Source organism: Sitophilus oryzae, unplaced genomic scaffold (genome assembly GCF_002938485.1).
Source record: "Sitophilus oryzae breed Bouriz unplaced genomic scaffold, Soryzae_2.0 scaffold_467_pilon_pilon, whole genome shotgun sequence".
Taxonomy (NCBI): Eukaryota; Metazoa; Arthropoda; class Insecta; order Coleoptera; family Curculionidae; genus Sitophilus; species Sitophilus oryzae.
The window spans coordinates 1,515,314-1,543,310 of NW_022147048.1; the positions used below are offsets into that span (position 1 = coordinate 1,515,314).

Genomic DNA, 27,997 nt, shown 5'->3' on the forward strand with positions numbered 1-27,997 from the left:
ATATTGTATGTTTGATGTTAGCAATAATATTATGTTCATGGTTTGTATACACAATACTTATTATTAAATAAATGTGTTTTGTTCAAAATCTTTGTTTTTCTATGAATAATCTTCTTCCTATACATCGTCTACAGGGTGGTCAGAACTGTATTCCGGAGAGGTTGGCAGCGTATTCTGCAGATAAATAATAAAATAAGTAAAAAAGTTCAATGTATGTCCTAAAATGCTTGGTTTCGGAGATACAGGGTTACAGGGTGTAGAAGTTTCATTTTTATTTCGATTTTTTCCAAATAATTTCTGAAGTAACGTCAATATTTGAATGGAAATTGGTATCCGGGAGTGAAAAAATGAAACTTCTACACCCTGTATCTCCGAAACTGAGCATTTTAGGACATACATTTATAGGTACCTACTTTATTACTTATTTTTATCTGCAGAATATGTTGCCGAAGTTTCCGGAGTACAGTTTGGACCACCCTGTATATTTAACACACACAATTAGAGTACTTAATAATAGTAAGTGTAAGGAAAAAAAAACAATAATACTTATTGCTACTTATATTTATTCATTAATAATACTAATTCCTTATAAAGTAATTCTTTGGCTTTAGAACCTACCATAAAATCTATATGATTGAAACTTCTAAAAGGTACTTTAAATATTCCAACACTATTCGGAAGTTGCAAATTTGTGTACTTAATATCCTGAAAATAAACAAAAGGGATGTTACTGGGTGAAGTTTACAGTTGAGGGTTGGAACATTTCGTGTTACATAGCAAAATAAAACACTAAATCACCACAATACACCAAAACACTTTTACTTTTACACTGGACGCGCGTTTCGCTAACCATGTTAGCATCATCAGCAGATGATTATAAACTAAAATACAATCTACAATTGGAGCGTTTATATACTCGCTCAGTGGGCACAAAGTGGGCGTGGCAAGATCTAGCCAACCAAGAGTCAGAACCCACCGAGCGTAACAGTTAGATTTCCGCCACTAGAGTAGTAGGAACAAAGAATTTGAAGGAATTGGACCGTCGTCTCTGTTCATACTATCTTTACATTTATTAATTCTGATGCTTTCATATGCATCTAATTGCCTGTAATTTGAGACTTGTTTAATTAATTTCAAGTTATTAAGATCTATACAATGTTCTTTATCAAGAATATGTTCGGCAACGCAAGATTTATCCGGTCTACCATATCTTATCTGAGCTAAATGTTCTTTAAATCTAGTTAATATTGATCTTCTAGTTGTGCTTCGATGGCTTCACGGTCAACGGAACTGAATCTTTATCGTAAGTTTAGCACTAAGATTAGGTTATTAGGAGCAGATATTTGGTTTCTTAAATCATGCAAAGCCAATTCAGTTTATCCTAGTTTGATTAAAGTTGATATTCCAAAAAGTAACGTTGGAAAAAGTAACGTACAGCAATGGGTAATCCATTGTCTCTCTTTTTGGCTAATTTATTCATGAGCAGGTTTGAAGTGGAGGCTAAGAATCAGTTTGAGTATTTTCCAAGAGTATAGTTTAGGTATGTGGATGATATTTTTGCTGTTTTTGACACACATTCAGACACCATAGATAATTTTATTTCTAAGTTAAATAATCGTTTTCCTTCCATTAAATTTACACATGAAATTGAGAACAACGACAGATTACCATTTCTAGATGTATTAGTTATTAGAAATACTAATAATTGCCTGGAATTTGATATCTATAGGAAAAATACCACTACACGCAGATATATTCCTAATGAATCATATCATAGTATTGAACATAAAATGGCAAGTTTAAATTTCTTAGTTCATAGATTACTTAGTTTTCCACTTTCCAATGAAAGATATGAAATAGAAAGAGACTACATTAGGAATGTAGCTGAGTGTAATGGATATTCTCCTTCACTAAAAACTTTCTCATTCACTCACGAAAATTCGACTTTTCAAGTAGAGAAAGATACGTCAAAATATTTTTCAATGCCGTTTGATAGACAGTGGTCTAAAAGGAATTTTTAAGCAGGTCAATTATAAACTTGTGTAGAGTGCTAATAATAAATTACAACAATTATTAGGTAATCCAAAGGATAAAACACATCCACTGGAAAGGTCGAGTATTTATGAAATTTCTTGTAAAGATTGTAATCAATATGTTGGGCAAACTAGAAGATCAATATTAACTAGATTTAAAGAACATTTAGCTCAGATAAGATATGGTAGACCGGATAAATCTTGCGTTGCCGAACATATTGTTGATAAAGGACATTGTATAGATTTTAATAACTTGAAATTAATTAAACAAGTCTCAAATTACAGGTAATTAGATGCATATGAAAGCATCAGAATTAATAAATGTAATGATAGTATGAACAGAAACAACGGTCCAATTCCTTCAAGTTCTTTGTTCCTACTACTCTAGTGGCGGAAATCTAACTGTTACGCTCGGTGGGTTCTGACTCTTGGTTGGCTAGATTTTACCACGCCCACTTTGTGCCCACTGAGCAAGTATATAAACGCTCCAATTGTAGATTGTATTTTAGTTTATAATCATCTGCTGATGATGCTAACATGGTTAGCGAAACGCGCGTCCAGTGTAAAAGTAAAAGTGTTTTGGTGTATTGTGGTGATTTAGTGTTTTATTTTGGGTGAAGTGTTATTATATGGCAATTTAATTACTGACTAATTAGATAGCTCACAATTTTTAAAGTAATATTGCTGACGTGCTGACTAAAGTTTCACTAATGATATATCATTGAAGTCTAAAATAGGTTTATGTTTATGCTATTTCTTGTTAATATATTTTTTTTCTTCTGTAGTATGCTGAATGATTAGGTAGTTTAATAAATATAGTATTTTAACAATGCATATTATATGCGTTAGGTAAATACTATACAGAATGTCTCAAATATTTCGTGGACTGAGAACTACTACGTATTTTTGAAATTAAAATAAGTTAATTGGACACAATTTACCTCTATGCAAAATCGCTTTGTTTATAAATTATGTTTAAATCTTTTGATTGAAAAAATACGTAATATATTCAATGTCAATGGAATATTAAGACAACCGGTATATTTACATGAAAATGAAGAAAACGGATAGATAGTACCGTAAATGACGTAGAAACAATCCTACGTCATTGGTATCGTATGATCAAAAAAAACACGGCATCAAAGACGGCTTGTCAATGGTAATCGCCGATCATTTTGCAGATGTCGTTCTCCAGACGACATTTATTGAACTTGTAAAAAATTAACACTAATTATGGAAAGATTAAAAAAGGATAGAACGTTCCAGACACAAATCTATTTCCAAAAAATTATTTTTTCTCGAATTTTTATATACACCACTTAAAAATTATTTTTACTCGACAAAAAAATAAATAACAGCCTTCTTAAGACCAACTGGCAGTAAACGCAATTAAAAAATAAAGAAGAGTAATAAATAACAAGATGAAACAATGTTTGAAACAACTTATTTTTGATAGGAACTATAGGAAACAAGAAATATCCATCTTATTCGATAGACAAGCAGCCTCAAGAGCGATCAACTCAGTAGGTAACCATCAATTTGAAGTTGGTTAAAGAATATCTAGAGAAGCTGGACAAATTAGGCAAAGAAAATAAAGTCCTCCTACTCTGGGTGCCAGCCTATCAAAAGATAGAAGGTAATGAAAAAGCAAATGATCTAGCTAGAACAGGAGCGAATACTCCCACTAACTGGACCAGGACCGTTCTGTTTTCCAAGCGGGAACCGACTTAAATCAGAACTGAAGAATCTGGAAGACTCCATCCGTAACCTGGAATGAGTGTCCTCCAACGGCGTAAGATACTCGAAGAAATTTCTCCGGACTTACGACCGAAAAAAATCAAAGATTTTCCAAATAAATAACGTCTAGCGCTTCACCTCGGCAAAATTATCATCAATTGTCATTCCCCAGCCGTCTTTGACGCCGTTTCTTTCGATCCTATAGTACTTTCTTACCTCTGCAGTGACTAAATAATCACCTTCACCATAATGTAACGAAACTGGATGGTTCACTAAGCTTAGATTGTAAACTGGAGGTATAGAGTTGTATTTTCGAAAATTAATCGACTGATCTTGATAATCCAGCGATCTAAATTTCCCTAAAATAATATTAAAATATATTTCTATTAAATATTATACTGATAGACTATAGTACCCTATGATCGAAAAAAAAGTTTACCAAAAACACGGCTTTTATACATTATCACACAATACAGGATTGATTATAAAAGTCTTTTTTGTCATACGCTCCCAAAAACAGCTATTTTACGGACTCATTTCAGTCCGTAAAATGTTTCTTTTTCGGCCTAGGCCGTAAAGGTCGTCATGGCAACCTTTATGGACTAAAATGTCTAAATTCGTTATTTGGTTGTTTTATTTTGTCATTCGAAATTTGTCACAAAATCACATAAAATTATACATATATTTATAATTAAATTATTAAATACTAACAATATCAAAAGCTAAGTTATTTGTTTAAAAAGTACCTAGGTACCTATTTAAAAGAGGCTTTTAAATTAAAATATTCTTAAATTACAGTCACAAACAAGACATAATCATGTGGTACATTTTTTGGCCTAAGACAAGCATATTTTCTATACAACTCAACTGGATTGACAACGTTCCCTTCTGTTCACCACCGGAAACACTCTTTTGATATTAGTTTTTGTATCCGCAAGGGTAACTAAAAGGCAGCTGTTGTCTTTTTCTATGATGTCTTGCACTCGTAGAGAGTACAATTCTTCTCTTCTACATGCTCCACAAAGGCCAATGACAAGAGCTACCTAAAAATCAAATACAATGGAATAAGAAACCATCTATATATTTTAAAAATCATTATCGCAAACTTACCTTAGTAAGTAAATAAGTTTCATCACTAGCCGTGGCCAAAAATCACCGATCTCTTTTATGGACAAAACCTTAGACTTTTAGGCTCGTAACCAACCGAATTCCTCTTCAAAAAGCAATAAGTTTTGGAAATTTGTCAATATAAATATCTTCTTTAACACTTAACACTGCTCTCAGCATGGAATATTTCGACCAAATTGACGATGGTTTGAATGTTTGTGACTGTAATTTAAGAATATTTTAATTTAAAAGCCTCTTTTAAATAGGTACCTAGGTACTTACTTTTTCGTGGAAATAATTTAGCAATACATCTTCATTTACAACGAATACGCCATTTTTGTCTTTCCATTCATTAAAAACATCATATTCTTTCTGGTAAATGGCACGAGACTTCACAGGAAGTAAATCCAACACGATTTCTTTGGCCTTATTAGCAATATGTTCGGGATTTTGGAACATTTTAAAATTGTTGATGAATTTGTGTGATTTTGTGACAAATTTCGAATGACATGTCAAAATGCGATGAAATAAACAAACTCGTTACTAAGATATGAATTTATAAGCCAACTTTTTTCAAACATTATAATTTCAAATATGGAAAATTTGCAAATATGCGTTCTAAAAAACTGTAAAAAGCGTATGACAAAAAATAGTGTATGTAACACGTACCTAAATTATGTTTTTTAGGACTCATCTACTATTTCGGACTCGGCTAACGCCTCGTCCGCAAACAGTAATGATTCGTCCTAAAAAACATCATTTTAGGTACTAGTTACATAAATAGCTATTATGATACTCTACTTACCTTCAAAATATATCTGTGCTGCATGAGAAATCAAGTATACTGAAGCTCCAGCAGGGTAATATGAAACTAAGTTATGTATATAGGTCTAAAAAATAACTTTATATTATTATACCGAATGATGATCCAAAGATGCACGCATGTTATTATTTACGAAATAATTTTCTTTTAATTGGGTACTAGTTTTATACAACAACAGACACAATATTATTAATTATACATTGACGATGTTTTTTACAAAGGTCTCTTGGTAAAAATCGCTACGAGTAATGGTTTCCAAGATATTTGGAATCGAAATTATCAATACCTGCATGTCATCATTGACATAAAATTAAACATGTTGACTAAATAGTTATTCGACTGAAATCATAAATTTGAAATGTTTTTGTGCCAAAAGTTCAACAGAAACTGTTTTATCATCATTTTTTGCAGAAAAAATTATGATTAATTTAAAAAAAATAAAAATTTCCCAAATTTATTATTTCATTGAAATAACTATCTACTCAACGTGATTATTTTTTGTCAATAGAGAACAACGGCACAGACTACGAACACGTAAACGTTTACGTACGCATGCGCATTTCTTATATTTTTTATTTTTTATACACGTAAAAGATACGTTCTTTACGTCTACGTATACGTGCCAGCAGCGGCCGATTCGACCGTAGACCGTTGTTCTCTATTAATGACATGTATTGACTATTTCGACTTTAAATATATTGCGATTTTTACAAAGAGATATTTTCGCAGAGATGTATATTTTTCCGCTCGGTAGTTTCATACAGGTATACGAACAAAAAGTTATTACGCTTTAAAACAGTTAAAATACATGTAGATGGCGCCCTCTATAGTAGGAGTCATATTGACACCAAAATCAGATTTCTCATGTCAAAAAACTCCAAGGCACCTCCAAGATTTTCATCCAAATATTGACGTTACGTCAGAAATGATTTAGAAAAAATCGAAATATATATATATATATATATATATATATATATATATATATATATATATATATATATATATATATATATATATATATAAAATGAACAAAATTCTTACAGCTTTAGTGTATATTATATATAATATTTTCTTTTTTATAAAATTTTTTCTAATTATTAAAATTTTTTAGAAAAAATTAATCAAAATAATAAAAAGTAAAAAAGAAAATTGTTTTGCTTGTCGTAAAGGGGAACCAAGCTCCACTCCACAACCGGTTTCTGGGCCTACCCTTCATCAGGTGGGCTGTCCAGGGGCTGGTTCTCACCGATACGGCAAGCAAAACTTCTCCTATATCTACAGACGATGTCGTAAAGTGTTGGTGAGATATTAGTGCATCTCCCGTCAAAAGATGGTAAAGAGCATTTTTCGGCCCGCTCAAATATATGAAATGAACAAAATTCTTACAGCTTAGTGTATATTAATAAATAATATTTTCTTGTAAGAATTTTGTTCATTTCATATATTTGAGCGGGCCGAAAAACGCTCTTTACCATCTTTTGACGGGAGATGCACTAATATCTCACTGACACTTTACGACATCGTCTGTAGATATAGAAGAAGTTTTGCTTGCCGTATCGGTGAGAACCAGCCCCTGGACAGCCCACCTGATGAAGGGTAGGCCCAGAAACCGGTTGTGGGAGTGGAGCTTAGTTCCCCTTTACGACAAGCAAAACAATTTTCTTTTTACTTTTTTTTTTTTCTACTTTCGATTTTTCGAAATTAGAAAAATACACAAAATATATATTATATATATATATATATATATATATATATATATATATATATATATATATATATATATATATATGCATGCGGGTGTTATTACGACTAGTGTCGTTTTCCGCTCCTCGACTTCCATAAATTCCGGTCCCAGCAGTCGCCATTTCTCAGTTGTCTTTCAAGCATGGCTTCCTGAACATCATTCTGCCATGTTCTTGCTGGTCTTCCACGTTTTCTTCTCTCTACTGGCATCCAGTCCCATACTCTCTCGGGTATTCTTAAATCATCCATTCTTTGAAGGTGGCCAAACCATAGCAATCGCTTGGATTCTATGGTATCCAAGATAGTACCATTTACATGCATTTCCTCTTTTATACAAACATTTCTTACGTGATCTAGGCGAGATCTTCTGTTACTACGCCTCCAATAAACCATTTCAAGTGCAAGTAATCTATCCTTGTTTCTCCTTGCGAGCTCCCACGTCTCCGATCCGTAGGTACAAACAGATTCAAAGATAGAGTTGTACATCATCTGTTTCGTTCTTGAAATTCTATCGCTCCAAAGAAGAGAGTTCAGTTCCCTAATTATTCTTCTTCACTGTCCAATTTTATTAAATATATCCTCATTGCTTTTGCCACCTGAGGAAAGAGTTACTCCAAGGTATTTAAATTTGGAGCAGTGTTTTATTGTTATGCCCATACCAATATCCAAATCACTATGATCGTCGTTTCCTACAGACATGTGTTCGGTCTTTTTCATATTTACAATCAATCCAAATTGTCCCAACTCTTTCTCAAGCACCGTCAGCATGTAGCTAGCATCATCTCGATCTCCCGTTATCAAAACTTGGTCATCGGCGAAGGGAAGAGTATAGAGCATAGAGTCCCCGATTGGTAGACCCATTCCACCACATCTTCTTTTCCATTTTTTCAGAGCCTCTTCGACATATATCTTAAAGAGTAGAGGGGCTAAAGAACATCCTTGTCTGAGTCCCTTGGAAACAATAAATCCCTCAGAAGAGTTTCCGCCCATTTTAATGTAGCTTTTACTTCCACAATAAAGTTTTTTGACTGCGTTAATATAGACTTCATTGATACGATTTTTTTCCATTGCTGGCCATAGCTTGTTCAATGGCACGGTATCATAGGCCTTTTGCAAGTCAATAAATACTAAATGTACTTCTCGCCCTCGCTCGACTCTTTTTTCGATCAAATTTTTTAGTGTAAAAACTCCATCTGTGCAGGATCTGCCGACTCTAAACCCATTCTGCTCCTCCGACTCGTCAAATTCTCTTTCCATTCGAAGTTTCAATATTCGCCCATATACTCTAGCTACCGTGCTCAAAACACTAATGCCCCTGTAGTTATTGCAGTCTCTGCGGTCCCCTTTTTTGAAAATGGATAAAATTGCCGCCTTTTTCCATTCTGACGGAGGGTCAGCACCCTGGAGGCATTTATCAAATATCATTGTTAGCAATTCAATGAGAATTGAAGGACCTGCCTTAATAAGTTCAATATTGATACATCCAGGTCCGGGTGCTTTGCCATTTTTGATTTGTTCTACCGCATCTAACACTTCTTTTATCGTTATATTTGATACATCACTGGAATTGTCTGTGGTGCATTCTGTACTGGTTTCGGCATACTGTGGTCTGTCTTCAGTGAGGGGGTTCTTATAGTGCTGTACCCATTGGGGCATGCTGATTATACTTATACCACCTTTATCAGCATTATTGGATCTAAGAGATTTTACTTAGACTTCCAAGCTTTGTTCGCTCTTGTATTTCCCATGCTTTGATCTATGTTTTCACACACTTTACACTAGTACTGATTTTGAGCTTTTTTTATTTCTTGTGTCACTAAGCGCCTGTTAGCTTTATACCATGTTCGATCTTCTTGGGTCCTAGTTTGCAGCCACTTCTGATACGCTTGCTTTTTCTGGTCTACGAGTATCTTGTGTTCTTCGTTCCACCAAGGGCAGTTTCTTCGTCTTTGACTCTTTGTGACCGATTTTTTTCCTAGTGCTTCGAATGCTGCTTCACGAATTTTTGAACTTATTGCGGTATACATTTGTCGAAAAAAGCGAAATAAAAATGAAATTTCTACACCTTGTATCTCTGAAAGTATGCCCATTTTGGTACATACATTTATCCGAACTTTTTTACTTTTTTTATATGTAGAACTTCCCCTAGGACATGCAAGACCTTGTCGTTGGTGGGGAAGCTCCTGGTCAGGTGCTGGGGGGAATCCCCCATAGCACTTGACTTGGTCTAAGAAGCATCTCACTTATCGTCTTGTCCCTGACTGTAGTGTCGTGGCCAGGGAATTGCACCAAGACATATAACGATACCGGGCGGGGCTACGGACAGCCTCAACCTTGGGGCACCGGGGGGCACCCCATTGTATTTTACGCCTTACTTCTACATGCGGGGCTCTGTAGAAGTGGACCGACTGTCCCTAGCGACTCATAGGAACACTATGAGATCTGGTAATAATAGTAATAAAAACATCACCGGTGAAGCTGTGGGGAAACCCCCTAGCGACACTAGGAACAGTAACAATGGGGCCAAATCCAAGGGGCCAAACCCAAAGAGAACTACAGGAGAGGTGGCTGACACTTGCGTGAGACCATCCACCGCAAGTGGCATACAAGCTACCACCTCCTCCAAGGGTCGGGAGCCTACCTCCTACCTCTAAACCCAACAGGCGACACAAGCTACCGTTTCGTCTACCCGGCCTGGGTCGTAGCTCCTCGACTGTGAGGGACACGGGTCTCCGTAGAAAGTCCTGGGACTGTATGATGAGTTATAACTCAAGAAAGGGGGACACAATAGATCTCTAAGGTCGTAGAGATTAACCCCCCTCCCACTTATTCTATTCTATTCTATCTGCAGAATATGCTGCCGAAGTTTACGGAATACAGTTCGGAACACCTTGTGTATTGAAGAGCATAGGGCTTAGTATAATAACTGTCTTGCCTAACACCTTTGCTAACACCAAAATGCTCGGTGAGTTCGTCTTTTACCTGGCCGCTCTTGCTTTCGTACAAGTTTTGTATTATAAAAACTAACATCTAACACCTCAGTAGATTGAAGCTAAGAAACAATGGCGAATGCAGATTTTGTGGGAAAGATGTGGAAACGGCAGAACAACCGTAAAACCGTCTCAGATACTGGATTTTGCTCTCAAAACCCTGAGATTGTATCATAGACAGCATGACGAGTTCTAACTCAAGAAACGGGGATATAATAGATCTGGCCGCGATGATTAATATAAAGGAAGCATATATAGTTAACCTGCAATATTGTTAAGGTCAAGGTGTATTACTGGTTGCATAACCGCAACGGTGCATTGAGGAACCTGGCGAATTCGACAGAAAGTAAAAGAAAATTACAGAATTCTTTAGAAAATTCCAGAAACCATCGCCAGGGGGTATATAAGGCCCGCGCTTTGACAGTTGGAGCAGTCTGAAGATAGTCTGAAGTCTGAAGTTTGCTAATACCGCGAAATACCGTTAGAGTAATAGTAGTTGCATAAATTGTGTTGTAAATAGTAGAAGCTGTGTGTACAGAGTGAGACAAATAAATTCGTTAAGTATTTTATCGTGAGTTTAAATAGTGGACCCACGGAATCAGTAACAATTGGTGTCGGAAGTGCGATTCAAGAGGATCTTAAGAAGAAATTAAGTGGATTGGAAGATTTTTAGACCGAATTAGAGTATTTTTATGGTTGGTACAAGGGAGCAAGCGAAGAAAATGGAGGAAGTAAGCAAATTATTGGGCGATTTTATGGAGAATATGAGAAGAGAGAAGGCAGAAGAACAAGAAAGACTCCGTAAAGAACGAGAAGAAGAGCGAGCCCGACTAGAAAAAGAGAAAGCAAAAGATAAAGAAGAGGAAAAATTACAACGACAAAAAGAAAAACAAGAAGAACAGGACCGGCTTGAGAAGATTTTCGGAGATTTGAAATTCCAACAACAACAAGATAAACAGGAAGAACAGGACCGGCTTGAAAAAATTTTCCAAGATTTGAAAATTCAACGACAACAAGACAAAGAAGAAGAACAGGACCGGCTTGAGAAAATTTTAGGCAATTTAGAAATTCGTCAGAAGAATGAATGGAGGGAAATTTTAGAAGATATAGAAACGCGCCGCCAGAAAGAAAGACAAGAAGATCAGGACCGTCTTAAGAAAACTTTAGAAAATCAAGAAATTCGACTTCAGAAAAGCTTGGGGGAACAGCAACAAGCAATGTTGGAAGAACGTTGCCAGGAACAGCAGAACCACTTCCAAGAAGCCGTAGAAGATCTGGAGGAGCGCCTTCAGCAGAAGATAGAAAAGTTGGAGATGGACCTACAGAAGACCAAGGTACAAGTAAGGACACCTGGCGTTCCGGGAACTGCGAACCTTAAGGCCCCGACCTACGATGGACAAACGACATGGACGATGTACCACCGCCAGTATGAAGCAGCGGCTGCTGCCAACGGATGGACCGACCACGAGAAAGCAGCGGCACTTGTCATCGCGCTGCGTGGCCCTGCCCTGGAACTGCTGCAAACTATTCCTGCAGCCCAACAGCAGGAATACGAAACATTGGTTGCTGCACTGGACAGAAGATATGGCGACCAACATCGACGTCAACTTTACCAGGCCCAGATCAAGACACGCATACAGAGGTCCGGAGAGAGTCTGCAGGAATTTGAAGCAGACTTACGTCGGTTGGAAGCACCGGAAGGGTTTAGGGAGGAACTCGCAGCCCAGTGCTTTATCAGTGGATTGAAGGACAACGAGTTACAAAGGGCGCTACAAATATCCCGATTTTCGACCAGCAGCGAAGCACTGGTCAGGGCGTTGGAAATTGAAGCTGCTTTTAGCGCCATCCCTAGACCGAAGATAAGATCTGTAACGGTCGAGGAACAGCCCGAGAGTACCCACAGAAGTTTGGAGGAGATGTGTAGAAAATTCGACAGATAATTGTGACAAATAAATTTGTTAAGTATTTTATCGTGAGCTTAAATAGTGGACCCACGGAATCCGTAACAATATAAATATGCCCAGAAAGGAGAGTAATGTTTTCTGAATACCTATTTGTTCCCATTTAATTCTTCCTTTTGTTCTAAATATTCTCAAAATTCTATCTTTTTTTCGAGAATAAGAGAAAATTCGTAATAAAATTTAAAAAAGGAAAAGATTGATTTTTATTCTTTGAAAAGTAAATTTCTGAGCATTGTACAACATTATTATCCCCAGACACTAATAACATGCGTGCAATATTTGGCAACTGTTATACATAACAATATCAACTGTTATATTACTTATTTGAACTGCTTACAGTATTAAATTGTTCTACATCTACTCCGACAAAAGAAAACGTCATAAGCAAGCATAGAATTTGAGTCGGCATTCCATCAGAGCACATAGCATCTAAAAATTGTGAAAAATATTTTCTCCTAGGAAATACGTTCAATATATCGTCAGATATTATAGTATTCTAAAAAGATATGACGAAGAATTAATTATGGTTTATTGAATCTTATTATAGGAAAATCAATAGAATTTGGCGTGCACGTCATTAATTAACTTTAGTTTGACCTTTAACAGGCGTCAAATAAAATTCGTAATTTTATTTGACGCCAAACCTTTGAATAGGAAGACTAAGGAAGGAGCATATCAAAAATCTTAGGTACACCGCGATGGGCCTCAAATATGGCCGACTTAAATTCCGGTTTATCAGTGTCGTTCTAATTTTATTTAAAAAATGTAAAACTATGATGTAGGGTAGACGTGGGGTAGACAAACAACAATAATTTGTTGTTTTATTTTACGTTGTGAATAAATGTTGGTAGTTATTAAAATTGTTATAAAAATATATAATTCTAATAAAAATAGATAAGTTATAATAAGTATTTATTACCACAAACATCCGATACGCTACTGAAGCAAGTAAGTCAAATTAACGTATCTAAATTCTTTGACATCTAATCTTTGACAAGTAATAAATAAAAGCTAAAATGCAAGAAAAATATATAATTTAGTTAATTTAAGTGAATTTCATAAATGATCGGTTTACTACACGTATGTATATTATATAGTCACTTACTAGCGAAAAGTTGTTCCATTATTTCACTCAATTTTTGCCGAGATCTACCGCACGCTACACAACCAACTATTTTAGAGTCTTTTTCGATAAATCGCAATAGTCTCACTGTTAATTTAAGTGCTGCCACAATTTCCATCGAGATTTACTACCTTTATACAACTATCAGTAGTAGAATAAATAATAAATAACATAAAATAAGCTCCGTAAAGACTGACAAATCCACAAAATTTCAAATCAAATTCAAATGTGTCAAATGAATCGTCAAACAGAACTGTCAAGGATCCCCACCCTAGAGTGCTTTTATGGCGCTTTTTCCGCCCACCATGCATGAATACATGGATATCATTATGCTCCTTCCTTAGTCTTCTTATTCAAAGCGCCAAACCAAACGAAAGCAAAAAGAATGAGTAGGGAGGAGACAAGTTGCTGATTCTGACGATTTAGTGGTTTTTGTATTAAATTGCAATGAAAATCACAGTTTTAAAAAGTTACAAGCATATTTAGAAGTAGGAATGTACTAAGCGCTTTAAGAGTCAAACGAAATTTATTTATTATAAATTTAATTAGGTAGGAGTTTCGACGTCTTTCATGACGTGTACGCCAACTTTTATTGATTTCTCTATATCTAATTTACTTGCAAGCTAGTCCAAGTCTGTTGAACTAATTTGTGAGGCAGGGAAATATCGTGTAGAACGTAAACCAATGGCGCCAGGGCAATATGAAGTTTAATTTTTGAATTGTACTCTGGTCTAAGTGATCCCAGTATTAATGCTGCCGAGGATCCTACAGAATGGCCCAAATAATATAAAGAATTTTCTTTCGTTTTGTTCAGGATGTAATCTATCATTGCTGGCAAGTCGTAGAACCCAACTTCATGCAAGCTGAAAATAAAAAAAATATATATTAATTTTTTCTAGTTTCTCGAAAGATAACTTGAGGTTCTTACGAAAATCTCCAGTACTCTGAGTCTTTAGTGGCGTCTAATGTTTGGTGCTTACTGGAATAAAAATTTCCTCTCATGTTTGCTAACCATACATCATACCCCGCATCAGCTAGTAAATAGGCTAAAAATAAATTAAAAACCTTCATTTGGAATCTCAAAATGAGTGGAATAGATTAGTGGTTTTAATTATAGTAATATAATACAGTACAATAAATCAATGGAATGTCATAGGAATAGTTTGTGTTAGTTGTATCCATAGAGAAAAGCATGAAATTAGCCTATTAAACAATAAACTTTTTATTTTTAACCAGAATTTTTCTTGATGGATGATAATCAAAGGCCAAAATGGCATTACTCTAGTGTCATATTTTTGTCATTTTTAGCCCTATTTTTACGATTTTTTTTTAGCAAATTACTTTGAACTTCGCTTGGTACTTAAAGAAGAATGGAAAAACAACGCAATATAATATATGATGACATTATGAATGAAACCTCAATGACATTATGAACGAAAGTATACAGGTAAGTACGAAAGTATCACAGCCAAGGGAGGCAATACAAAGTATGAGGGTATTTTTTACAATTTTTTTATTTCTGTTTGTACAGATGTTTTCTGTTAATATCGTTAATTCTGTTATTGTTATTAATGTTTTTTAAAACCAGGACTGCACCGTTAGTCTTTAACGGTCTTTAATTAGTATACTAGAGTATACAATGCAGCGCAATATGACGTTACGACAATAGTCAATAGTCACCAAAACCATTACTTCAAAAGGTGAACATAAAAACCCTAAATAACATTGATTGTCTTAGAAAAGAGCCTCAATTATAGAACAAGGACTAGCACAACGTGTAGGAGTTAATAAAGGTAATAAAGAAGGACTAATCAAATCTGAACTTTACCTCAACGAGGGTTTATGATGTCCAATGGGTACCTCTACACGGACAACAGGAACGGATGGAATTCTAGACTGTTCTGTGCTACGGTCTGGATCGGTCTTCTTGCTCTACAATTACGAACAACCAAATAAGACTTAAGAAAGATAACACTCAACTAATCTTTCTACACCACGTGGGCGTGGAAAAGTCGAAAACCAGACAGCAATATGAACAAAAATCAGTTGAACATTGACTTAGAATAGGCAGAAGAATTATAGCATACCTTGGAACTATTCGGGGACTTCTTGGGCACGTGCAATCGGAATATCGGTCGGTAAATCCCACTAAATACAACCACGTCTCTGACCAAATGTGTTCCGGAAGACTTAATCCTTCACTAGGAAGACCTGCTAATCACCAACAGGGAATGCTTCACGGAACGGCAGCCAGTTTTTCACGACGATACTCTTCGATCGGTGGATACACAAGAAGTGATGCAAGGATTCGATTTCCTTCACAAAATCAGATTTCAACCGGAAATATCCCTCCAGGATATAGATAGAGAACTATATATCTTGACTAGTCCAACTCACAAAAAGGCATAAATAAAAAACAATGTTCTAGAATATTTTCTCCTCAGCCATATTCCATATCCGGTCAATGAACGAACTAAATTCCACAATTAAAAGAACGAATTGCACACTGCGATCCACATCAAAAATAACCAATTTAACTACGAAATTTTATCTGATAATTATAAAATTTCAATAACCAAAACAAAGGATAAATAAATCCAAAAACATCTGATTTGATCTGACAGTGACAAGTGACGGAGGTGATGATCAAAGATATAGAGAGATGGACAAAAAGCCTACTACTGCTGGTGTGACTGGTTCAGTGACAATATTGTGTAGCTGTGGCTGTATATCGCGGTGTATATCGGGTTGCATAACTGTAAAATTTAAATAAAATAATATTTAACAATAAAATTATAGTAAAGATGATGCAAAAATAATAGTTATTTGCGATAATTTATGAGCTAGCACACAGAGGTCGTAGCGAGGAAATTTGACTGTTACAACGTAATATTAAAAAATTACATCAAAAAGTGATTATAATTGAAACAATTGCAAATTGATCATGATCAGTTCATTTCGCTCTTAAAAATTAACCAAAGCATGTATTGACATGAATCAAAAAACAAAATTCTCAGGAGTCATGGTTCTGACCGTAAAATTATATTTTAGGAAAATTTACAAAGAAATTATTGCACAGGGTGTTTTAAAGTTAGGGTTAAAAACAACCCCTCGATTAACCTTGTATAATATGCCAAATACTAAAGTTGATATAATTATATACAGTTTGCTGAAAAAAATCATGAAAATAGGGTTAAAATTAACAACAATATAACACTATAAATTTGACAATATGTAAAACTATCAATAAATTAAATCACTAAAACTATATATTTTCCATAAATAATTATCTTACGTAAATCATGTTCTGGTCCCTTAAAAAGAAATGCGTCTGATGACGCTAGTAATCCATGTTGAAACAGAGCTACGGGCCTTCTGAGTTTACGAATTTTATCTGTACTTTTGCTCCTGGGTATTCTGTGCAAACTAAGAATATAGCCATCCTCTGAGACCGCTTCGTGCTCTTCGAATGGATAGCCATATCCATTAACCAGTTCTTGCTGAAAAAATATTACTTGTTTATTTCTCACAATATTACTAAATAATAATCTGTAACTATATTTTACAATATCTATTATTTAAGACATAATATAGTAGTATAAAAGTAGCAAAATTTTGTATATTTAAACAAAAAGTAAAATGGCAAACATTTGAGTTTGATACGAAGTCGATACCAAAATAACACATATTTTTCTTTCACCATGTTGTCAAGAATTTTTATAACATCCAAAACTAAAATCTAAAAACACAGTTTGATTTAGAGCACAGAATATCTAGCTACGCAGTGACATTCTTCATCTTCAGTGACATTGTAATTCATGGTACCAAGGAGCATATAAAGTGGTACTTTCTATAGTACCATATTTGATGACATAGCAATATTAGGTACATGGCGGCAATAGGGCTTAAACTTGGTATACTACGTATTTTCGGTGACATTGTAATATGATGGTACTATGATGCATATAAAGTGGCACCTTAAAATAGTACCATATTTCAATACCATTTCCTGACGTTCGATTGAGCTCATATTTCATATATACTTGCGTATTTTTGATGACATTGCATTATTATGGTACCATGAAGCATATCAACTGGCACCATAATATATTACTATATTACGTACATGGCGTTCGATTGGGCTTAAATTTGGGATACTGCGTATTTTCGGTGACATTGTAATATGATGGTACTATGATGCATATAAAGTGGTACCTTAATATAGTACCATATTACGATACCATTTCCTGGCGTTCGATTGGGCTTAAACTTGGTATACTAATTTGGTATACCTACTACGGATCTTCGGTGACATTGCAATATTATGGTACCTTAAAGCATATCAACTGGTACCATAATATAGTACTCTATTACGTACATGGTGTTCGATTGGGCTTAAACTTGAGATACTACGTATTTTCGGTGACATTGAATTTTAATTTATTGTTCGATGTCGTGACAGCAACTTTTATGCCGAACTAATATATTATTAATTGTACCTGTGTCACTTTTTAAAATCTACCTAGGTCTATATAAATAACGTGGCAAACGGAAGAAATTTGTTATTATAGTATTTTTTAGTCAGTTAACATTTTTTGTACTGCATTTTAATAAATTATTTCCATTAATATTAAACTTATATTTCATTACTAACGTTCCAGCATTAATAAATATCACTATCAATCGCCCTGTATATTATTAATTTTAAAGGTAATTAAAGGTATTTTCTTAGTTAACATTATAAGGTAGTGTATATTAAAAATGTATATGTTTTGTAATAATATACTTAAAACTATTTTAATAGCCAAAGGAATAATTAATAATATAAGTGTATCTGACAAGAAAAGAAGAATAGAAAGAAACATATACTGCATTAATTATACACAGTAAAAAGAATGGGATGCCAATTCCAATTCAACTCTTTTTGAATCTGGCAACTGTGCATATTTAGCCGAGCTACAAGGCAGTCGACGAGCCGTCGATCCAAAATCGAAAGTTCAAAATTTCTAATTATATTCTGATTATGATATTGTCGCGCCATCTAGTATTCTATTTGTGCAATTTTAGCTCTTTCATTTCGAGTATTTTTCTGTTGCGTAGCTAGATATTCTGTGTTTAGAGTGACTTCATAATATTTTGAAATTGCTCTAACATATTTTATATGGCTTAATGAAACAAAAATTAATAAACCCTGTAAATTGTCACGTAGACATTATAATATTGCATAAACTAAGACATGCAATTGCTAGACTTGTCTGGTAAGAAATTAGTTAAAGCCATGTTATTATAATTAAAGTAATAAAACGAGTACTAAAACCGGATTAAAATTTCAGTTACGATGCCTTTACAGTAAAGAATCAAATCCACTTTCTACAGGGTGTCCCATATTCGTATATTTTATGCGGGTATAATAAGTATAATAAGTAGGTATTTTTTTGTACTAAAATTAATTATATTTAACAATTTTGTCCATTTCTCAAGACATACCAAACGTTTACACATCTAATAGTTTCAAAGACATTTATTACAATAACTGTCTGCAATTGCAACTCTAAAGAAAATGACAATATATATACGTTATTGCAATATAACAAATGTTCAAGTAGCAATTTCTATAGGCTTTGGCCATATTAGATGTCAATTGCAGTTAATACCTATATTGTAATAGTCATTGCGACAATATAACAACCATATTTAGATATTTATGTCGTCAGAATTACTATTTACTCTTTAGTTTCGGTTGCCATGTAGAATATAATGATTTTTAATGAAAATAGTACATAAACCTCTGCCGTTTACGATGCCTTTCGATTTGTCTGTATTGTAATAGAGAGTGAAAACTACTACTGTATGTTCTGTTTATTAGCAGGTGTTTTACTCTTACTCAAAATTGCCGGTCAAATGTTTTGTTAGCTCATAGTAATGATCTATTGTAAGAAAGGGCTTTAAGAACCAAATTTCTTATTATAATTACTATTTTAATTAACTGTTTTACTAAATAGAGTGCAACCTCTTTAAGGTTGATTCTCACTATACCTTTCGTTTCCATTCCTCCACTATATAGGAGCACGTCTATGAGTTTTTTTGCGCAAAAAAATAATTGAAAAGTATATTTCTAAATTTGTTTGAATTTTTTTAACTTTTTAGTTAAAGAACATAATATCTATAATATTGTTTTGATTATACAACTCTATGTATATTTTTTCTATATAGAAGAATGTGATTAATAACTGATTATTACTCATTTAAGTGATTATCGCTTGGTGGCCATATTTCCCATCCTCCTTCCGAGTCGTAGTGTTGCCGGATAACGCATTTCGTGTCAGGTAAAAGTATTATTCGGTAATCCCGAAACATTTTGTGGTATTACATTCGATAACACAATTGGATTTGAGAACTCTTGGGAATTTAAAAAAAAAGGTAAATTTTGACCGTCTTCGTGGGAAAAATTATTTCAGAGAGTTGGCAACGCTGCTTATATGAATTGTTTCAGCTATCAAACAAAACTTAAAAATACAGATTGTGTAAGAAAATTTTGAATGAGACGATTTGAATTATTGGAATACCTATGCTGATGCATTACTGCCATGCGATTGAAAAAAACGGCGTCAAAGACGGCTGGTGAATGACGATCGATGGTAATTTTGGCGAGGTCAAGCTCTAGACGATGACTACTTGGCTCGTAGGTACTCTTCTTTATTTTTTATTGGCGCTTACTGCCAGTTGGCTTTAAGAATGCTATAATATATTTTTATATTGAGTAAAAATGACTTTTAAGCTGTGTAGTTCAGAATTCGAGAAAAAAAGATAATTTTTGGAAATAGATTTGTGTGTCTGGATATAGCCTATTCTTTTTTAATCTTTCTATAATCAATTACTTTATACAGGCAAACCATATTAAATTTTATTTTTTCGCGTTTCTTCAGATTTTATCCCACTGCATATTAATGCATGTCTCTTTCATCTTCTTTCTAAACAAAATTCGCTTGTTTACTCATAATCAACGCATAGGTTTCTATGATTCGGTCAGCAGTGAGAGTAGAATCGCAAGAAGCAGATTTGTGGCATCTCGAGTTGTGTGCTAAAATACCGCTAAGAAATTTCCCCACAAAAATTTTAATTCATTCGATTTGTGACAATCGAGCTTTGAGAAAACATATTTTACTGTTACGGCGCTTTAGCAAGAGCAACAGCTTCTAGGGACGTTCCTTTTAAAAAAGTATCGATAGTTTTTAATCAATTGTGTGTCCATTAGGTACTTTTTTATTATAAAGTATGTTTGTTTCAAAGTAACCCAAGTAGCATCTATCCGACTTCGAACTAAATCTGACCTGAAGCGACTTTGTGCAAATTTAGGTCGGGTGCTGGTGATACGACCGGTGACGTCGCTTTCCTATTAAAAGCGACGTACGTTGATGGATCCGAGTCGGTAAATCCAACGATCTGTCAACTTAAAAAATAACAACGTACCATTTTTATTAATTTACCAACGTCGTTCCCACGTTGGCTTGCACGACGTACATATACTTGAACTAGACCGACGTCAATCCGTTGTCCGAATAGGTTACGTCTCACTCATAATCCCTAAAGTAACGTCCAATTATATTTTGTTGTATTTTATGTTCATATTTATAACCTAATTTACGTATCTCTATTTATCGTCCGTAAATACAACCCATTAAGTAGCATATGCGGCCTAATGAACATCATGAACATAACCTAGTAAAAAGTTTTTGTAAACAAACTTAATTTTTTTATTATGCCTAAAAAAAACACTATAAAGGCATTTAGACATTCATCTACATTTTACAGAAAGAGGTCGAGGCTTTTGCAAAATAATAATAGTAGTAGTGATGTCTTGCCTCCACCCACCAATGCAGAGGAGACTGTACATCAGCCAGAACAGGTAGGTATACAATACTTCTGTTTGTGGTCTTAATACCACGCATTCTCCTCGTTCAAGTAGTGGTAAAAACTTAATAGGTAATAATCCGGAAGAGATGCTGCATTACACTGGTGCATCTTAATATCTTTTTTTAGCTTAGGAAACCAGCAGACCCCATCCTCCTCCCACATGTGAGGTTTGGTCTTTTAAATTTTGTATATATACTATCTTAAAAAAGTGGCTGCCAATTCTTTTAAGGAGAAAACAAAAACTAAAATATAATTGTACAAATCCACAAATCACTGATACGCAAAGTGAGGTTACGCCTACGAAACCGTTGAACCGTCAACCGTCAAACGTTTTTTGACAACAAACAATTGACCTATCATAGACCAATAACAGATAACGTCGAGAATCGTTTACCAGGAATACGAAAAACTATATGCTCTGTGGCCGACGACGGATGCTCCTACGTATGCCGGCCGATCGCAAATTTTACGTGGCGTACGTTGGAATTATATATTATATTGGTAGTTCATATTAAGTCGGACACAGAAATCCGCCATTATTAACAAGTATCCGATTGTCAGCCATTTTAAAATCGTTTTTTGTTTTTAAAATTTATATTCACATTCCGATTTCTAGTAGAATAATATTGATAAGGTTGAGTTTGGGGGGAACCACAGTAGTTTTATGATTAAACCAGCTAGAAAATAAAAAAAAATATTTTGCATAAATCTACATAATTTTGAAGGTGTTCGTTATTTTCCGGAGTATTTTAATCAGATATATCAAAAAAGTGACTTCCGTTGACAAAACTGATGTCGGGATTAATGATTCAGAATTATTATTATATGAAATTAGGTAGGCACTTATAGATATATTCGAGGAGTGATTATGAACCCATTTGTATTTAGGTAGTTATAAAATATTTATCTAACAAGTATAATTCAAGTCAACCAAACGTAACGTAAAGTGCTTAGCGACGAATTTTAAGTGACTGAAATCCATCGTAATATGACGTTGTTAATTGGTAGAATTACATTCCCTATTAGGTCAGATACCGACGTCGAGGCGACCCGAATCTGTATTCCCCATTTAGGTGCAAATAAGGGTCGACAGGCGGTCGAACCGACGTTGGTACCCGATGTCGGGTTTATTGAACGCGACGTATACCCGACGTTAGATAACGTCCAAATGCTACTTGGGTAATGGATGAAATTGCGAGTGAAATAGACTATACTGTTGTCTGATAAATAAATCATAGCTTTATGAATTCCAGAAAAAAATTAAATTGTAAAAAATGTCAAGTCTCAGTTTTTTCACCACAAAAAGTTGAAAATCTCATGTAAAACCAAGTTAGTTATTTTAATTAGTATCTACAGAAGCACCTATTTAACAAATTTTTAACTAATCATTGACCAGTCAACATTTCTAGTGACCGTATTAATATTCTTCTTCTTAGGCCGCCGTCTCCCTTCGGAGGTTGGCGATCCAACTGGCTATGATGGTGCGTGAAACCACACCTCTGAAAATTTCGATGGATGTTCTTCCGAACCAACGACGCAGATCCTTAAGCCAGGAGCTTTGCCTTCTTCCCACTGATCTCCTGCCCTCAATTTTGCCCTCGATGACCAGTCTGAGCACCTCGTATCGATCACCCCGCATGATGTGACCGACGTACTGTAACTGCCTTTCCTTCACTGTTGATAGGAGCTCTTTATCTTTGCCCATACGCCTGAGTACCTCCTCATTTGTCACTCTATCCATCCAGGATATACGCCGCATACCACGATACAAGTACATCTCGCGTTAATGCGGTTTTCCAATGTCTGATTGTCCTATCATCTCCCTGGATCTGGTCTGGTCCTATTGCCTTGTTTTTCTCCTGAAGATCTATTGCACGTTTGACTTCTTCCTTTGTAATATCCGGACTGGAATCATTGAGATTACTAGCTATGGGTGGTTGATCGGGCCGTGTATCTGCGTAGAGCAAACCAACATACTCCTTCCACCGACCGAGCTTTTCCTTGACGCCTAATATATACAGGGTGTTTCAAAACAAATGCGAAAAACTTCAGGGGGCGATTCCTTGTTCAAAATAAAGGGTAGTTTGCTTCATAAACGTTGGGTCAAAAGTCAACCATTAGGGAGATATCGCGGTACAAAGATGGCGGAAAAATAATGTTTTTATTTTTTTATCTTGAAAACGAAAAGAGATAGACTAATAAAATTTTATGGAAGCATTACTGTTATGAAAACACACTTTCTGATAATTTTTTCACTTTTTTAAAATGAGTGGAAGGGGTTGAAATAAACTACCCCTATCATTCTTGTTAACGAAATTTAAAGAAAAATCTTATCAAACACATGCAACAAAATTAATTTGGATAGTTTAGTTTGTTTATAAACTTTTTTATCTCTCGTATTTTTTTGATAAAACTCACCGATTTGAAATTAAAAAATAAAATGTAAAGCATTACATGTCAGGACAAAAAACATTTTCTGATAAAGAATCTAGTGGACTGCTGTAATTTTTTTAGGAAAAAATCTAGTCAGCCACTGTTACTTTTTAGGATGTTCCTAATATTATTTTATTTGACATTACTCTACTGCAATACGTTATTATCTAGATGATTATTATTATCGTTATTATCACTAGATTCTTAATCTAAAAATGTTTTTTGTCCTGACGTGTAATGCTTTATACTTTATTTTTTAATTTCAAATCGGTGAGTTTTATTAAAAAAACACAAGAGATAAAAAAGTTTCTAAACAAACTAAACTATCCAAATTAAAGCATTTGCATGTGTTTGATAAGATTTTTCTTTAAATTTCGTTAACAAGAATGATAGGGGTAGTTTATTTCAACCCCTTCCACTCATTTTAAAAAAGTAAAAAAATTACCTGAAAGTGTGTTTTCATAACAGTAATGCTTCGATAAAATTTCATTAGTCTATCTCTTTTTGTTTTCAAGATAAAAAATAGAAACATTAAATTTCCGCCATCTTTGTACCGCGATATCTCCCTAATGGTTGACTTTTGACCCAACGTTTATAAAGCAAACTACCCTTTATTTTGAACAAGGAATCACCCCCTAAAGTTTTTCGCATTTGTTTTGAAACACCCTGTATAGTATTAATATTAGACATTGATTTTTGTATAAATCTGGTACATTCTCTAAATAAAAAATAAAATCGATGCGATCAACATGAACAGTAACCGGGACTGCGTAAAATACAGGGCCGGAAAGTCCCGATTTCTGCCGTATTGGCTTGGTGCATTCTCTGCCGGTGCTGCCCCCATAGGAGAATATCGTAAACAATTGTTATATACAAATACACGGGTTTAAATATTGAATATACGAAAAAAAGTTTATATAATTATTTAAAACTGTTAGGAAGTATAATTTGTAAAAATTCCAAAAAAAAAATAAAAAAGTAAATATTTTGATGTGTAACTTGTATTCTTTGAGGTGTAACTTGTATTATAATTTGTTATTGAAGCTAATAAAACTTTTTAGATGAATTCAAATACCGCAGCGAGCATAGCTTTACGCACCGGTTTTGCTAGTGGGAACATAATTTAGGGCTAGTTCAGCTATAACGAATTTTTTTGAAGATACATAATTATAATTTTAGAAGATATTCATAAAAAAATTAAGCACTAGTTGATTAAAAAAGAGTATGCCATTATTACAGTTGAGGGTTGGAACCTTTGGTGTTAAACAGCAAAATAAAAACACTAAATCACCACAATACACCAAAACACTTTTACTTTTACACTGGACGCGCGTTTCGCTAACCATGTTAGCATCATCAGCAGATGATTATAAACTGACATAGTTTATAATCATCTGCTGATGATGCTAACATGGTTAGCGAAACGCGCGTCCAGTGTAAAAGTAAAAGTGTTTTGGTGTATTGTGGTGATTTAGTGTTTTTATTTTATACCATTATTATTGCAAATTATATTTTATCCTCTCATAGTATAATATGTCTATTTAATTTTTTGATTATGTTGGCACTTTGTTTACTAACTTGTTTGGTCAAACTGCTTTATCAAATCGACTTGAGAAGCTGTGAAGCTATAAAATGTTGATTCGGGAGAGTTGAATATTCGGGAAAGTTGAGTTATTGAATTGTTATTACACTCACCAACACCTAATTACGCTCTCCTTTATGCTTTAACATTTTTTTTTGGCAATTTTATTACCATTTGAAATTGTCACAACACAACACGACGCCTAGTTCGAATTCTTTTTCACTTATTTTTTTACTACCCGAAACGAAAAGAATTTTTTGAAATCAACTGAAATGCACCAAGCCTATACCGAGCGCTGTTATCGAAATTTTAAAAATCGACTGAAATGCCCCAAACCTATAATAATTATATCATGCCTTAGCGCTCGCACGGCACCATAATTGTAAAAGAATAATCTACTATTTCCATTACTAAGTAAATCTAAAGAGCTCACTTAAAAATATACTATTTACTAATTAGTAGAATATGTAGTAGCGTAATTGGAAAATAGTTTTAACTAATTTTATTACGATAGATATAAAAATGTCTACTCCTAATATTGATACAGTCACTGATGATAGGTTAATTCATTAAATAACAATTTATAATAAGATTGTTTAATAGATTCTTCCATAGATACTAAATAAAATAACCTAATTGTTCTTACGAGAGATTTTACAACTTTATATAATAAAATAAACATTTTTAGAAAAAAATCGATACTTTTGAACATGTCTAATACCATACCACAAAGACGTCTCGTACGTGTTTCTGAGGTCAGTTTTAAGGCTTATCCGTGTCGTTAACATAGATATTAATTTGTCGATTGAATTCCAGCTTCATTAAAATGTCGTACAGGTATTGTGTTTACACGTTAGTTGGTCTTGAAACAGTTATTATTAAATCATACGAAATTTTTATTATAAGATTTTTTTTTCTTGAGAAATTTATTATTTAAATCATGCGAATCTAACAGAATTTATATATATGTAGTACGTATTTCCAGAAAATTTATAGTCAATTCCGAGGTCCATTCTATTTATTTTACCACAGATTTTGTCTTGATAACATTTTTTTATTGTGCATTTCAAATTTCTGATAAAAATTTTTCTCTAAAAATTATTAACTTCAATGAATAATGGTTCTAAAAATAATAACAATTAAGACGGTTAATTATTGTAAAAAGAATAAATTTTACTAGTTCGTTGACATTGTCGGAAGAACAGAAATCTATAGATTTTGATATATTTGATTTTTATATCTTTTTTTGAATAAATCTTCATTTTATGACTAGTATTCTGAGAATGTATTCCACGCTTTCAAGAAATAATTTGTTAGTTGCTCTTAGTTGTATATCTTAGTTGTATACAGTATGTCCCCAGATTGTCTTTACAAGAGGAAAAACTTTTTTACTTTGCAAAATTTCCAAACCGTTTTAGAGAAAATTAAAAAAATAGGAAAATATAGTTCAGTTTTTTCCTAAAAATCAAAACGCTATGGTAATATAATTTCGTTTTCATTCATTGATGGATTGTTATTGATAAAATTTTAATTAACATTATATTTTTTGTCGTTTTAAAATGTTAAAAAGCACAAAATTTATGTAGTTCGATGCTACAGAGAGGGTGATAATAGGTAGTTATTGGAAAATGTGATACTTTAACAACAAAAAATATTACGTTAATCAAAATTAATAATAACCATGGTAACAATCTATCAATGAATGAAATCTAAACGATATTACCATAGAAACGCCTCTTGATTTTTAGGACCTTAAAAAAATTCAACCAGATTTTCGTGTTTTTTTTAAATTTTCTCTAAAACGGTATGGAAATATGCAAAAGTATAAACGGGATTAGGCCATTTTAGAACAAGCAAAATTTTTTTTGAAGAATGCATTTTGCCCAAAATGTCAATAATAAAAAAGGTTTTTCTCTTGTAAAGACAATCCGGGTATATACTGTGTGACAAAGAACCTTCAACACCCAGTATGTGCTTAGCGCGAACTATATCTGGTTCTCTTTGAAAGTGTATATTTGAAAAACATTTAAAACAAGTAATGGTGCTTTTTTAAACACTTGCTTTGAAAAAATTATTTGAATCATAACAACACAATTTTATGTTAATTCACCTCATTTCGCTTGTCAATAAAATATTTTCCGCTCGAAAAAAACCAAACAAATCGACTTCCCGCGAACATTTTTTATAGAGAATTTGTGTTTATAGGATATGCATGACGGACGGTACTTACCGCTGGAGAAATTGGTACGCTTTTCGGCGAAACGGATCCGCCGCCGCCGTCGGTGGTTCCGATTTTAGGTCCCACGAGGAACTCGACCAGCGTGAAGGCCTGCACCGCGCGAACCCAGCACACGAGAAGAACCACTGAGGTGGTACCACTACAACGCGGCCGAAGAACCATGGCGCGAATCGAAAAAAATCCGTGCGGAGAACGACGGTACGACCGCTGTTGTCGTCGCTTAAATTTGGGTCATTATTTCGAATATATGTAGATGTGTATGCGTGCGTGTTTTAGCTAGCCGAACCATACTGCTACATCTCGAAGGAGGAT

At 34.1% G+C, this 27,997-nt stretch overlaps 1 protein-coding gene across 1 annotated transcript; it reads right to left on the reverse strand.

Annotated features, from left to right (window-relative positions):
* Positions 1–545: 545 nt before the first annotated feature.
* On the reverse strand, positions 546–27,955 carry LOC115886110 (lipase 3-like). The gene is made up of 8 exons (XM_030905174.1): positions 27,677–27,955; positions 16,813–17,017; positions 14,446–14,563; positions 14,134–14,380; positions 12,732–12,890; positions 5,683–5,767; positions 3,987–4,129; positions 546–705 (listed from the first exon to the last, which is right to left on the reverse strand). Exons 1-8 carry the CDS (start codon positions 27,845–27,847, stop codon positions 553–555), a joined length of 1,281 nt encoding a protein of 426 aa, XP_030761034.1. The 5' UTR covers positions 27,848–27,955; the 3' UTR covers positions 546–552.
* Positions 27,956–27,997: the final 42 nt, after the last annotated feature.